This window comes from Paramisgurnus dabryanus, chromosome 16, assembly GCF_030506205.2.
Source record: "Paramisgurnus dabryanus chromosome 16, PD_genome_1.1, whole genome shotgun sequence".
NCBI lineage: Eukaryota > Metazoa > Chordata > Actinopteri > Cypriniformes > Cobitidae > Paramisgurnus > Paramisgurnus dabryanus.
Genome location: NC_133352.1, coordinates 21,342,396 through 21,356,778, shown reverse-complemented (window position 1 = coordinate 21,356,778; position 14,383 = coordinate 21,342,396). Strand labels below are relative to the sequence as shown.

The 14,383-nt window shown below is 39.8% G+C and overlaps 1 protein-coding gene across 6 annotated transcripts in view; it reads left to right on the top strand.

Annotated features, from left to right (window-relative positions):
• The window catches only part of ablim3 (actin binding LIM protein family, member 3), a 58,701-nt gene continuing 44,318 nt past the window's right edge, over window positions 1-14,383 (top strand). For 4 of the 6 annotated variants that reach the window (XM_065272248.2, XM_065272240.2, XM_065272231.2 and 1 more), the window contains exons 1-2: window positions 1-560; window positions 9,275-9,412. In XM_065272248.2, coding sequence (XP_065128320.1) covers window positions 548-560; window positions 9,275-9,412 — 151 coding nt within the window. In that variant the 5' untranslated portion in view covers window positions 1-547. The remainder of the gene's footprint in view (window positions 561-9,274; window positions 9,413-14,383) is intronic. The other 2 variants (XM_065272263.2, XM_065272256.2) reach the window with 1 other exon arrangement.

The following is a 14,383-nucleotide window of genomic DNA, read 5'->3' as shown; positions in this document are numbered from 1 at the left end:
ACAAAAGTAAAGCAGTCAGATAACCAATGCCCAGTCAGACATACTGACCACATGGATAATAAAGTAAACGATCCAGTTTGACGCGTCGTGTCTCAAGCAGTGTAGATGGGGCGTGAGGAAACACGCCGCACAGCGCTCGCTTGCCAGTCCGCTGGCTGACGTCACCCCGGCGAGCGCCCCATAGATGTGAGAGTACAGTGACAGCGCTTCGTCCACTGTACGCAAGAGCGATCTCAGGCATATACACGAGAAACAGCAGAAGAGCATGCAATGTGACTAGGCAACATTCCGCTTTATTTTCAAGCCGCCATCCGCCCTACACTCATCCAACATTGTTAAACGGGATACATTCACTGGAAAAAAAAACCCTCCGTTCATATTATCAACCAGGTGTTCAATGCTCTTGTGTGGTCCGGGATCATTGGGATATTTAAAAGAAAAAATTAAAGGCTTAAGCAGAGATTCAATAACTGGATTGGTTGTGGAACAATAGACGATCGCGTAATCTGGATATTAATTTTTACTCTGGGATTATTGTCTCATCATCATGAATACGAGTGGTGAGTAATTTCTTTGCATTCTTAATATTGTCGTATTGCAAATGCTAATGCAATATCCATGCGAAATAATCTGAGCAGAAACCTGTCCTTGACCTTGTGAAATAATTGCAAAAAGTGTTTGACTTATTGCCCTTCACTTGTCCCAAAGCCATTCTCAATGAATAAGGTTATTAGTATATGCATATTCCTTTAATGTATATTAAAACCAACTTTTTGGATCAAAGACATTTTTTTAGAAATTGCTAAGTAGTGTCAGAAGGATGCTTGGTAGTTTTGCACTTGGTAGACTTAAGAGACCAAAACCCCACTACAAAAATAAAAAGGAAATAAAATAATGCTAGACTGTGACTGACAAAGGTGACTTATCCACATCTTAATGTAATGTCTTAAATCTTAAAGCACGTTTCAAGTGACATCTAGGTGAGTCCAGTTTGGTGCCAGTCAGATACGCTTGGTTCAACCTACAGTAATAACTATCACAAGTAATGTTAATACAACCATGACTGCGGTTAGGTCACATTGGTCCCCAGCTTTCTTTTGAGGCTTGTGTGCTTCTGTCAGCTGATGTTGCAAAGGCATGACCGCTGGATCTGACAATGATCCTTTCATAGGAAAAGTTCAGCAGAAGCTAACATAACATCCAAACTACAGTACGACCCAAAGACGGATTATCAATTACTTCAATCCTGTTGCACAACAAAGCTGCTTCCCTTGTTTGTTGTGCCATCTTGTGAAATGTCTTACTGGTCTGTGGCATCTAGCAATTAAAAATATTTTACATTTTTTGCAATAAGCCGTTAAACTGCATTCTTTACATAGATGGGCAGACACATTTCACACTTATCCCCTTCACCCCCACCGTTCCCCTGAGTTCAGTGCTCATAGATGCAGTCAATGTTTACAGCACCGGCCCCTCTAATAAAACAGTATCACATTGGCCGATTGAACTTGCCATATTTACTCTTTTAAAGCCATTTGCTTGTCAGCTGGGGAGAGGGCTGCTACCAACACAGCACCTTATGGAGGGCAAGTGTTTTCAGATGCACACAGATGGCAAGTCATTGAGTGCCCAGGCTCTGTCTCATGGCAAGCAAAAAGCACATGCTGGAATGCTTCTGACAAATGAATGGGCATGTGTGGTCCAAAAGAGACCCGGGACGTTTTATTTCCTGCTTGTATGTGTACACAAAAGCTCACAGCATAATCAGGCATTGTGTACATTTCAAATAGGCATTAATAGATTTGTAAAATGTCAGCTGTAGTACCACATGGTTTTTACTGCAGTATTTTTTTGAGTGGACAGCCATTTACCGATTACATGATTGACATCCCGTCTACAACTTACCTGCTGGTCATCCAAGCAGAGACTTTGCATTTGAATGGAGCTGCAGCCATGCACAATGCAGTCTTGTACGCTACATTGGACATGATAGCCTAGAGCCAAAGAAAACACAGAGCAATTACGCAGAAGTCACTCAGTCGCTCTTCATTTGCTGCTCCTTACATTTCTTGACATTATCAACGGCCCTATCTGCACCTCGGACAGATCATACAAACAAGGGACTAGCAGAATGCTATATTCCATCTGTTTTCTGTATGGAAATTGTGACATTTCTTGTAGGTCTTTTCAATACAACAGTGTTCTAAAAATAACAAAATGCAATAGAAATCAAACAGGAAAAAATAACAGGTTTTGAACAACACGCTGACCTCAAGGTGTTTAAGTCGTCCTACCCAGCTGCTACTAGAAGTCAGGACATAGTTTGGATTGCTGAGTCGTGCATTTACCTCTCAGCAGCCTTCACATCAATCACATCCCAGTACACAAACGCCTACAGAAGTGCTTGTGTCACATGCGTCCTGTCTTGCCAACCCTGTGAAGATCAACGGGGTGGAACCTTGCCTTCAGTCTTCTCAGACCTCTTTAACATCAAACCAAATTTAAAACTGCACCTTCAAACATGTATTTATTTATTTTATTTACATTTATACATTTGGCAGACATTTTCATCTAAAGCGACTAACAGTGCATTTAAGGTATTTTTTACGTGCGTGTCTTCCATGGGAATCAAACCCAGGACTCTTGTGCGCTAATACAAGGATGTACCAGGGATTAAGCTATACAGGAACATCACTATCTTTTTATGAAACACAAAGTTTTTTTGTTTCCAAGCACTTTTTTCGGGAGTGAAAATGGTTACCGTTTAGTTTTTACGGGAAAAGAGCTTGGATGGTCTTTACACAATAAAGTAATAACATTTTGGAATTACGTGAGGCTTGAAAATGTAGATTTTTGAATAAACATCTCTTTAACGTCATGCTGTTAACCCACTTGGTAACACTTTTTTCCTGACAATCCATTTCAGACACTAAGTAACTTTAGCTACTGTAAGTGTCTAAAACAGTAACTTAAAGGTGACATAAAATGATTGAACGGGTTATTTATCCTTGTTCTGTGATGTGACATGTAGACAAAAAATTATTTGTTTGGGTCTGTAATGCCTTAGAAGCTTCCTAAAAACCTCCCTCAGATAGCTCTATTAGGGTGGGGAATTTTAAACAAGTGGTTTTGCACCTATTTGGCTCCCCCTACTGGCTTAACTTGCAATCTCATTACTGATTTGCTGACTTTGCTGCCATTTAAAGATTGTAGCCAATTATTTTAAAGTGGACGGGCAGTGAGATGCCTGTGATGTCATAAGCATCAGTTTTTCAGATTGGGACGTTTTCTAGCTGAGATTTTTAAAAGAGGAATTTTTATGAGACTGGGATGTTTAGCATGTTTAGCACTTTTCGTATGTTCGTGAATGCGGGTAGACTACCATTATTCAACAAAGACAAGGTAAAAATGGTTTTTCATTCTCTGTCCCCTTTTAAAAAATCTGAAACACTACATGAAAATTGGATGAATTTAACGTCTTTGCTATACCTACAATTTTACTTCTAAAAATCTGTATTAACAGGGTACACACAGGTCCTTGAAATCCTTGAAAGATTGTGAATCTGGGGGGGATTCAAGGCCCTGGGAAGTTTTTGAAAATATACATACACAGATACAGGTCATTAAAAGTGCCTGAATCTATTTTATGCATGAAGTTTTCTGAAAAAAAAAATCCATATTATTCCCTGTGTAGTGTAGGATAATAATATCATACAAAATATAGACTTTTTAGGCACATGTGGTAAACTGTTCGCTTTAAATGCTTATCTTCTGTATGCGAATGTTGATTCATACCAAAATGCTTTTTTGCATAATTGTGTTTGACACATGAAAACTTCTCGGGTTACGTATGTAACTGATTATTCCCTGAGAAGGGAACGAGACGCTGTGTCTCCCTTGCCATACTTCCTGCGTCCCTGTAATGCCGTCTTTGTTAATATTTCAGATAGTGATATACTTCCTGGCTCCTGCATCACCCTGTCTTTGTCGTTAAGCCATTGGTTGAATTTGACATACACATTCAGACGCACTTACCCCTGGAGGCATCCCCAAAGTGTCACCGCAGTGACGCAGCACAAGTTCCCTCTAAAGAGAACTGTAACAGTGTATCTTAAAAGGTAACATGATGTAACCTTGCTCCCACTTGAAATGTGTCCCCACATTTAGTCCTTGAAAATCGAGGGTATTGGACCTGGAAAGTCCTTACAAGGTCTTTGATTTTTAAGTTAACTTCGCAAAGTTCACAAAGCAGCTAAATAAAAATGTAATGCACTATGAATGTGCATTAATGTCACGCATAATGCCTAAGCTCTACTGTACCTTAGAGTTGATTTGATCTGAGCTAGTGTGTCAGTAGACTTGGACTTATTGTAGCTCTATAGACACACATCACATCTGGAGTGCAGTCTGGTCGAGTGCCAGTACCCATTTGTCATTCCTGTAGTCCACATTATGATTTAGCAGCCCTGGGAACAAAGGGAAACCTGCACGCTCCCTGCAGATCCATTCTTAAGATTTAATTCCCAATGTTTTTCCCGTAGGATACATATGCAGGACAATGTCTTTGATGGAGCTGTGTCTGTAGGGAAATGTGGATACTTAAACCAAAAGAAAAATCTGTAATGGACACAGAATGTCTTCCGTTTCTGTAAAAGAAAGCGCTGTAAAACATAATCCACAAAGATAAAGTATCACTTGTTGGCATTACCTAATTAGATTGCTATTATTTATAGTAACTTACAAGAAATTAATTCATAATTAGACATTTAGCTTTGGAAAAACAGATATTAGCTTGCAGGGGGGAATTGTTTTGTCATGAGACATCTGCTATCTTGTCATTATTCAGCATTTTTAAATCATAAACTGCCAAGGATGGCATTTTCTTGAGAAGATTTTGTGCTGCTGTTATTTATCACACACTCTGTGTTTTTTATCCTCCCTATTGTCTCAAGTGCTTTTCTTGTCTGTAACTTTCGCAAGCCCTGTTAGTATGCCAGGTGTTAAACTGTTTTGCATGTACAGTTTCCTAAAACCCAGTGTCTGTCTATGCATACGGTGCTTGTAATCATTCTTCTGTTGGAAACATAAAGGTAGATTATTTTCTAGGGCTATACTCAACAGCTTGTAACTTATTCATTGTATTAAATAATCGTGCCATGAAACATTTCTCGAATCTTTGCTGAAATCCCAGATTATTGGCATCCCTGAGAGCACAATAGGGGGCAAATGCAAGTTACAGAGGCCCTCAGACATTATTCTGACCTTGGGATTGGCTTATTTGAGTGATCATCAAGCTGACAGGGTCAGTTCAACTCAGGTTGGCTCTAATGTAACAACAGGCATAAATCAGTTTTGATTAGGATCTTCACATCTATATGATAGATGTTCTTCAGGCAACTTATTGGGCACACTAAACTAAACTGAGATCACTATAATTGCTTTTAGCATTCGGAAATTTAAATACATACGATGGAAATACGTCAATTATGCAAAAGCTTCCATATATAGCACAAAAAATATTTTATGCTCATGTGAGGTGGCTTTTCGTGCAATTCGACAAAGGACTATATTGCAAAACTGCAATGACTGCAATGACTCCGGTCTAAACGCCACTGTTGAATTGCCACCCCATTCTTCAATCTCATTAAATGACTGCACTGAATCTCATCAAAAAATCTTTACAGCGTTTGTCTCATAAAGATTTTAGTTATACGTCATCATATGTGTTTTACTATGTCTAATATTTACATCTGAATCTGATTCTGGTGACATCATGTCACATATCATACAATTATTTTGTTAACTTTAAAGTTGATTCAATAAAAGAAAGTTGGGGTGTTATTCAGAATTAATTCTAGCACTGGATTTAATGATGTTCACTGCTCATTACTGTGAAGGATAAGTGGACTCTGTCTGGCCACAAGGTCTTGTTTACACCTCTCTTCTGCTCAGCTGTTGAGGAATTGAGAACAGCCCTGTCACCTTCACTCTCCCACAATCCTCTATGACTGTAATCCTCAAGAGGCTCCTCTGCTGAGGGCAGAAATAGATGCGGCCCCCTTAGGTCCTGTGGTTATCACCTTACACCTTGGGCCGGATTTTACTGTCCGTTTGCTAAATATTGCTCATCATTAGTGCACTGAGGTTTCTCAGCTAGGATTCTTTCACTCTTCCTTGTGTCGTTTGGTACACTTAATGCTTTCTGTAGAAATGTTACATTTATATTTATTTCAGAATGTAACTAATGTTTTTGTGTAAACTGAAAGAAATTTGTGGCACCCTACTACTGTTTGTACCAATAAAAAAACAATGTTGGGATATTCTACAAGGTTGTAGAATGTTGTTATAATGTACAAAATGGTGTCAATTCTGTATTAATGAAAAACAAAATAAAGGAAATTCTTTGGGTTTTAGCAGGGATTACACAATCTCTGTTTACACCCAACCCTAAGCCTCACTGGGTTTCTAACATAGACATCTAGAAATGACAGATAAATACAAACTGAAAACATTTTTTTTACTTTTAATGGCATGCAGTTACTCTCTTTTCATGCGTCACCTCCATTTATGTGTTATTGTATGCTTAACCCTGTTGTGAGCTGTGAAAGTCTTTTAGGAACATAGATCAAAGCTTTATGGGAAAATAGCTGTTAAATATAACCATAAATGCTTCCGGTTATGACATAGCAATACATCTATGAAATGCACACCTTTGTACAAATTTTGTTATCTGCTTTCAACAGCATCATGACTATTCAGCGCTCTAGTCTGCACTGATAAGAGACCATAGACTCTGAATGACCGAGGGCCACACACAGGATTCAGAAAACAGTGTTGGCAGATGGCCAGGCAGCGTGTAGCTCTGCCAAATAAGTGCTTACAATATTACCAATGTGAGATTGAGCTACTAGAGGAGACATAACAGCATTAATGGATCATTGTTCTTTAGCTGAAGATGAAAAAATGTCAATGAAACTCAATTCCAGTAGGCTGAGAAAATGTGAAATGATTTAGATGTACAAGACACTTTGTCACATTAAACTGATGGAGGCTCTTATCACATTAATCTTCTATTTCTCTGCCCTCCAAAACTTTAATTAACATACAATGTGTTTATACTGTTTATCGCGATAATACTACCAGATTTCCTTTACAAGTTTATCTGATTAATATCACTTCCCGACACATTTTGTTGGCCGATACATTTGTTTTTCCAACACACACAGAAACACATTAAAACTCAGTTAACAGTATGCATTATCTGGTATGCATTTTGTTTATCCTGGCTTTCGCCTCACTTCATTTCTCAGGTAGCTGTAAAAACATGGTGCTGATGAATCTTGATTTCATGCCTGGTAATTCTTCAGTGCTGCCAACATTGTAACAATAGAGACTATGTTAGGAATAATGGTGCTCTTGCTGCTTTGGACTATATCCCCTGTTTTAATCTGTTTTGACTAAAGCGAGAACAACACATTTTATAGTGATTGCATAGAAAGTAATTGATTAGAATTGCTTTATTGTTGCTGTTTGATACATTCAGGTGCACTACTCAACCGATATACATATATAACACACATACACTTACACAAATGTAAATGTTAGAAAGATATGAAGGAGATGTGTATTGCACTGAATGACAGATAAGTAACAGATAAGATATTGCAGCCAAATTCATAAATATTAATTATTATGTTAGACATTTTCTCATCCCATCTGCTATCATTGTAAAGATTTTTACATTTAACCTTTAGGATCCTCATACAGAATCCTATGTTTAAAGGCACAATAACATTTGTGCATTAAAATATCCACTATTCACTAGTGCAGTTAGGGCTGCACAATTAATCGAAAAACTAATCAGGATTACAGTTACTGATAAAACAATTACATAATCGCCAAAATTCTAAATTACAACTGTGCTCATTTCTGTGAGTTTCACCCATAGACTGTAAAAAAGATGGACAACGCCCGTTCGCTTTCTTCCATTGGTGAAGAGGGAAGCCGTCAGTGTCCCGATATACGGCGCTGACATCTTGGGTCTTGAGTCTGCGCAGTAGCGATTTCGGGACCAGTCCTTGCGCAGTAGTGTGCAGAAAGTAAAGCCGCGAAATCAAGGCCCCATCCTCGCTCTTGCAGAATAAAAAAAAGTCTTTGTTTATTTTTTGTTGTCTATCAATGGTGTCATGTCCGCGTTATCGTAAGTTCCCACTTTTAATTGCTGTAGAAACAGTGGCGGCTCGTGACTGCTCATCCGAGGGGCGCTAATTCAAAATATGTGTTCGGAGTTTCATGTGTGTTGCCTGTGTTTTCAAAATATGTGTTTGTTGCGTCATGTAAACCATGTGCATCACGTGTTTTGTCAAAATAAGTGCCTGCTGCACACGCGTCAAACCCGTTTATGATAAAAGAGACGCTCACGTTCACAAAATACATGCAAGACACTCCCTTAACATTAAACTTTGATTCCGCATGAGATTATGCGAGTATCTGGCAAACGCCAACGTCTCTCTTATGATAAACCCTTTAGACGCATCTGCAGCAGGCACTAATTTTGCAAGTCATCTATCGATGCACATAACACATATTTTGAAAAAAGGAACCACACACGACAGGCTACATACATGTTGTGACGAACTTCGCATTGAGCGCCCTCGAAAAGAAGTCACCGGCCGCCACTTTTGAAATCATGGGTGAGTTTGACTTGATGCAGGTGGAAACTAGCGGGGAAAATTGCATATTGTGCCCTTAAAAAAAATCACCTGTTAAAGACCCCCTAACTAAAAAATGCACATTTAAATGTGTTTCTATCAGAAAATGAGTCGCCAGTGTGTGTGCAGAAACATCTTATTATACAAATCCATCTAATCTTCTTTGTGTAATCTCCTTTAAATTGCAACAGGGCTGTTGGGGATTCCCTAGCAGTGTGATGTCATATTGATAGGCCCCCAACCATAACCGCTCACAGACTCTGCCTTATGAGCAAATAGTTCAACCTTTTGCCAGAGACACATGTTTTGATGTAGTCCAAGCACATGTGTAAGCGCTCTACCCCCTACTTTGCATACAGGGAGGGGAAAATAAGCTTTCTTTGCATTTAAAGAAACACACACAAAAACAGCATGTTTTTTAATGCAGCCACAAATGGCCAAATGGTGTATTTTGAGCTGAAACTTTACAGACACATTCTAGGGATACCAAAGACTGGTAAAACACCTAGGTTAGGGGTCCTTTAAGGTTTGTTACTTAATGTCTTTTTGCATTTCTTCAACAGTACCCTATCCGCAAAGCCCGTGCGGCAGTGAACGGGGCTCTGGACCAATCCGCTGCTTTCGCTGCCGGGAAGTGTGTAAAGGGGAGGTGGTCCGAGTGCAGAGTGTCCACTTTCACATCAAATGCTTCACCTGCCAAGGTAAGAGCCTCTTGTCCTTCTGCTATTTATTTGGTTTAAATGCTGAAAAGCACAATTTCCACCCAATACACAACATATACCAATGACCAGCAGTGCTTGTCTTTTTAGCAGTGAGCCCTTAGATTGTGTGAGAAGCTTGCATGCAAGCTTGGAATTGTTTCAGATATACAATACAGTATTCAATAGATGCTATGCGGTAATAGCACTTCATTAAGAAATAAAGCAGTGCTCTCTGACCTAATAGCAGTCTGGCATCAGTGGTTAAAAGCAGGGCAGTTCTGAATTAATGATCCTGGCTGTACTCCTGGGACTCCATGGCTGTCTGATGTCAGGACCTGTTGCACAATGGGATCCTCTATACAGCATGACATCATCACGATGTTAGCTCAGCAACTTTTAGCACAGATCAATGCCCTTAGCATTGACATAGCATTGATGGAAGAAAAAGTTAAATCACCTACAGAGAAAAAATGTTGAAACCCTAATTATACTCTATCTGAGGAGATGACCTTATTGTGGCCAGCTATAATAAAGGTTAAAGAGTTCCTTAAGGTTTTATTTGTACCACTTTTCTTTGCTTACACTAAACTTGTGTTTTCACATGGCCCCTGCATTGCTTTTAAGGGGTTGCTGTGGTAACTGTGTGGAGGGGAACCGTGCCCCTGTTGGTGGTTATTCTCAGCAACACTATCAAACCAACAGCCAATAGGAAGGAGCCATACCCACAGCAAACCCTGGGGCATAGTTGGTGAGCAGGAAGGTGGTGTAAAAGGGGCTCATACAGCGAGGTAGAGATCGAAGGGGAACGGCAACCTCGCTCCATTATGACGTCATGAGAAGCCCACACGAAGCTTTATTTTCCCAAATCGTCCGCTCACCCTCCGCTGCCCTTATCTCCACTGAAAATGGCCGCAAGCAATGTAGTAATTTTTACTCCAACTCAACCCCATCCCTTCTCTTACAACTGTATTGTGCGCGAGTGTGTTTGCCGTGCGCTATGTGTGTAGGAAGTCCAGTGGCAATCAATCTGCACCCACAGCTCATATCTTCAATGTTGTTGTGTTGCGGCATGGTGCTTTGTTTAGTGTCTCCCTTTACACTCCGCTGACTGACAGCTTGGCCTCCATGCATGCTGCGCTTTGTTTGGTTGGGAGAACAGAGCGTTCTGATGAGCAAAGAGGCCTTGGGGCTTTGAGGCCCAGCTAATTGGATGAAGGGGCAGCATTTGTGGGATTTTTCACAAGAATCCCCAGCTTCCTCAGTATGTCCAGTCAAAGGTCAGTGCTTGTGATGGTAAACACACTCCACTTTTACATCTATTCCTGTAAACTAATTTGATCCCTATACAAAAACTCTTTGCCCACTTTATTGGTTTGCTTTGTTTGCCACCACTGCCTTTTATTGATCTGAGCTGAGCTTTAAATGCAAAAAGCAATGAATGATTAGCCTAAGTGTGGAATTGGTAACCAGTCAGGAAATCAATTACTTGTAGTGGAGTATTTGGTTTGGACAACAATCAAATAGATTGGATAGGTTGGCTGTACTTGACAACGTGCCTTTATAAACTAGCCTGTGGGCAATGCCTTTGCCATTGTACTGCAGCTAATTGAACCAGCAAAAGCACTACAGCACACAGAATGAAGTATATGGGCCAAGGTCACGTAGATACCGCTAAAACTGAGGCTGTTTAACATGCACTGGCCATGAGAACAGGCCGATGCTGTACTCTGAACCAGCTGAGTCCAAGGGCACATCAATGGATAGTTTGTGTAAATGGGAGGCAGCCATGCAACGCACGACTCTCATCACCTGTATATCCTTCTTGTGTACACAATTACACACATACATAACTGTAATGATGAAGGCTTCCTCTTGTCCTTAGTTTTTCTCATCAGATATGTACACGTACACATGATCATGCAAAGGCACATTTTATTTGTTTCTTTACTACTGTTGTTATGGGCATCTTGTTAGATGTGCATGCACAGAAAGCTCATTAAATGCCCATTTGTTTATGCAGTTTTCCCCTATTGAAATAACAGTCAGATTAAAGATTGCTCTGTAGGAGATGAAAGACAAACACTTGTGTGGTCCCCTGATTACCAGAGATATACAGTGACCTCATTATGCACTAAAGCACTATACTTAAAAATGCATGCAGGTTTCGTTGCATTAGATGAAACTTTAAATGACCATGTGAACAGTTGGTTAGACAAGTCATTGCTTAGAAAATTAAGCTCCAGTATCATTTGTCTAAGGATGACACTTACTTTGATGTTTTGTTGTGTAATGCGATAACACTCAAATTCACACATAATTCATTTTTTAAGTATGAACAAATTGTATTTGGGGTTACTGCTATTCAAATCTGGATGTTTGCCTCTTTCAGATTGCATGTATTGCTTTGAGGAAGTTATATACCAGTATCTTAGGCTACTTTATTATTTGTTTTCCAGATAACTGATATTTAAATACCTAATATGGGTAATTTTTAATTTGTGTTCACAACTTGCCGTTTAAACTTCTTGAAACAGTCTAGTACAAAGCAAGAAGACAGTGTGTCATTTTCAAAAACAAATGTTTCTGAGAATATGTTTGGTTAATATTAACTTCAATATAGTACAAAAGAACAGCATGTGATCTGTTTCTATAATTAAACCGTACTGTAAGTTTATGTATTTGAGTTGGTAGTACGTCTGAGTGGTGTCATATAGCAAGAAACCTTTACCAGCAGTTGTTTCTCTGTATTAAGTGATGCACAGGTACAAGCACTATCTTTAAGACTTAAGGACCAGTTCCAGTGGCGGCCGGTGACTTCTTTTTCGAGGGCGCACGATGCGAAGTTCGTCATGTCATGTGTGCATCACATGTCATGTTAAAATATGTATCTGCTGAAGATGCTTCAAAGGGGTTTATGAAAAAAGAGATGCTCACGTTTTCCAGAATCCGATCCTCTCTTAATTTCATGTCTAATTAATGTTTAGTGTTAAAGACACACTATGCAGTTATTTTACCTTAATATAACAGCTTCAAAGTTATTTCAGTGGTAAACAAAGTCATAGTAGGGCGAATCATCCTCCTGTTGAAGCTCAGGGAGGATGCCGCTAGAACAACCAGCAATGCAAGCCTGATAGAAGTGCCCCTGACAAATCTCGCGAGAATCATGATTTGCTTTACGGCAATGACGTCACACATGTTAAGGCTGATTTATAGTCATGTGTAGGTCCTACGGCGTAGGTTCCGCGCCGGTTTTCATTTATACTTTTGCGTCGCCGTCCGCGTCGACGTGCAAACACACTCGAAACCGCTGGTTGGCAGTAATCACGCATGTAACCCCAGTAGCAGCAGAAGTCATCACAGAAGAAGAAGCTAAGCAAGTTAACCCACAAACGAAGAAGAAATAGCAACTTGTTGTGTATAATTTGAGAAGACCAGCAATGATGGAAGTAAATAAACAGCGACTTATGTTGCAGTTTGAGTTAAATCACTCCTCAACTTGGCTCATCTTTGTTTTCACCTTCTCAAACGGAAATACCTATGACGCAGTTTTTTTTACCTGACGGGAGGGGTTCTGGTGGACAATCACAGCGCTTGCGGTCCGCGTAGAGCCGACGCGCTGTTAGAAATTTACGGCGTAGGACCTACGCACGACTATAAATTGCCCCTTTAGGCTTGTTTGACTTTGTGCGGTGCCGCTAGAACTGACAGAAGGATGACGTCAAAATGCCGCCATTCACGTGATACTTTGACGTCAACGTGCTGTCCGTTCTTGCAGCGCCACCTGAAATCGAACAGTATAAGCCTACAAACAACAACTGCACTCGGGAATTTGAGACGTGATGCTCGACAATTGAAAAGTTAAGAAAGATTGTTCGGAAGAGAGTAGGAAAAGAGAATCTGACCGCGTTAGGAACCAGAGTCCCACTCGGTCAGGCTTTTAGTCGTTGTTGTGAGCTAAAAGACAGCACTGGATGCAACAGAGATGCTGATCTGGCGATCTGGTTGATGGACTAGTAAGTAAATATCTTATTTGTTCATGCGATTATCATATCTCACATAATTATCAGGACATAAATAAGCCTAGAGGTTGTAAATAGTGTAAACATGCACAATTTGCAAACTATTATGATAAATAGCAATAATCATGTATAGTGACATTATAACGGCCAATGTTATGAAATAATGCAACGTACACAATTAACTTTGTCATGGCATTTTGTAATGTTTACATTACAATAGAAAAACACAAATGAAATTATACAGTAGATATAGACTATAGACTGTTTACTTGTGATTTAGCTGCAGTCATGTAAAAACGTTATAAGCCAGCAAACGCGGTAGGCTACTTTATTATTATATGCATACTCTACACTTGGAATAAGCTTCTTATTATCCTATTACCATCATCAGTAGTTTAGTAGACTATGCAGTAGCCTAATATTTGTATGAAATTGTGAAACATTACCTGGTCATTATATTCAGAGGTGCACAGAGTGGGGGTGGGAAATTACGCCAGTTGCAAGTATTCTCCAGCAACTCTAGGGGTCGCTGTTTGATAAAAACGGAAAATGCATAGAGCGCCTTTAAGTTAGTGCCTTGCATGAGCATCTCTTTTATCATAAACCCTTTCAACACTATAGAGTTGGCTCACCTTTTGCAGCTATAACAGCTTTAACTCTTCTTGGAAGACTTTCTACAAGGTTTAGGAGTGTATATTTATGGAAATGTGTTTATGGGAATTATTGACCATTCTTTTAAAAGCACAATTGTAAGGTCAGACAATGATGTTGGATGAAGGCCTTGCTCATAGGCTCCGCTCTAATTCATCCCAAAGATGTTCTATTGGGTTTAGGTCAGGAATCAGTCAAGGTCTTCCACACCAAACTCGCTCATCCATGTCTTTATGGACCTTGCACAGTCATGTTGGAACAGAAAGGGGCCATCCCCAAACTGTTCCCACAAAGTTGGGAA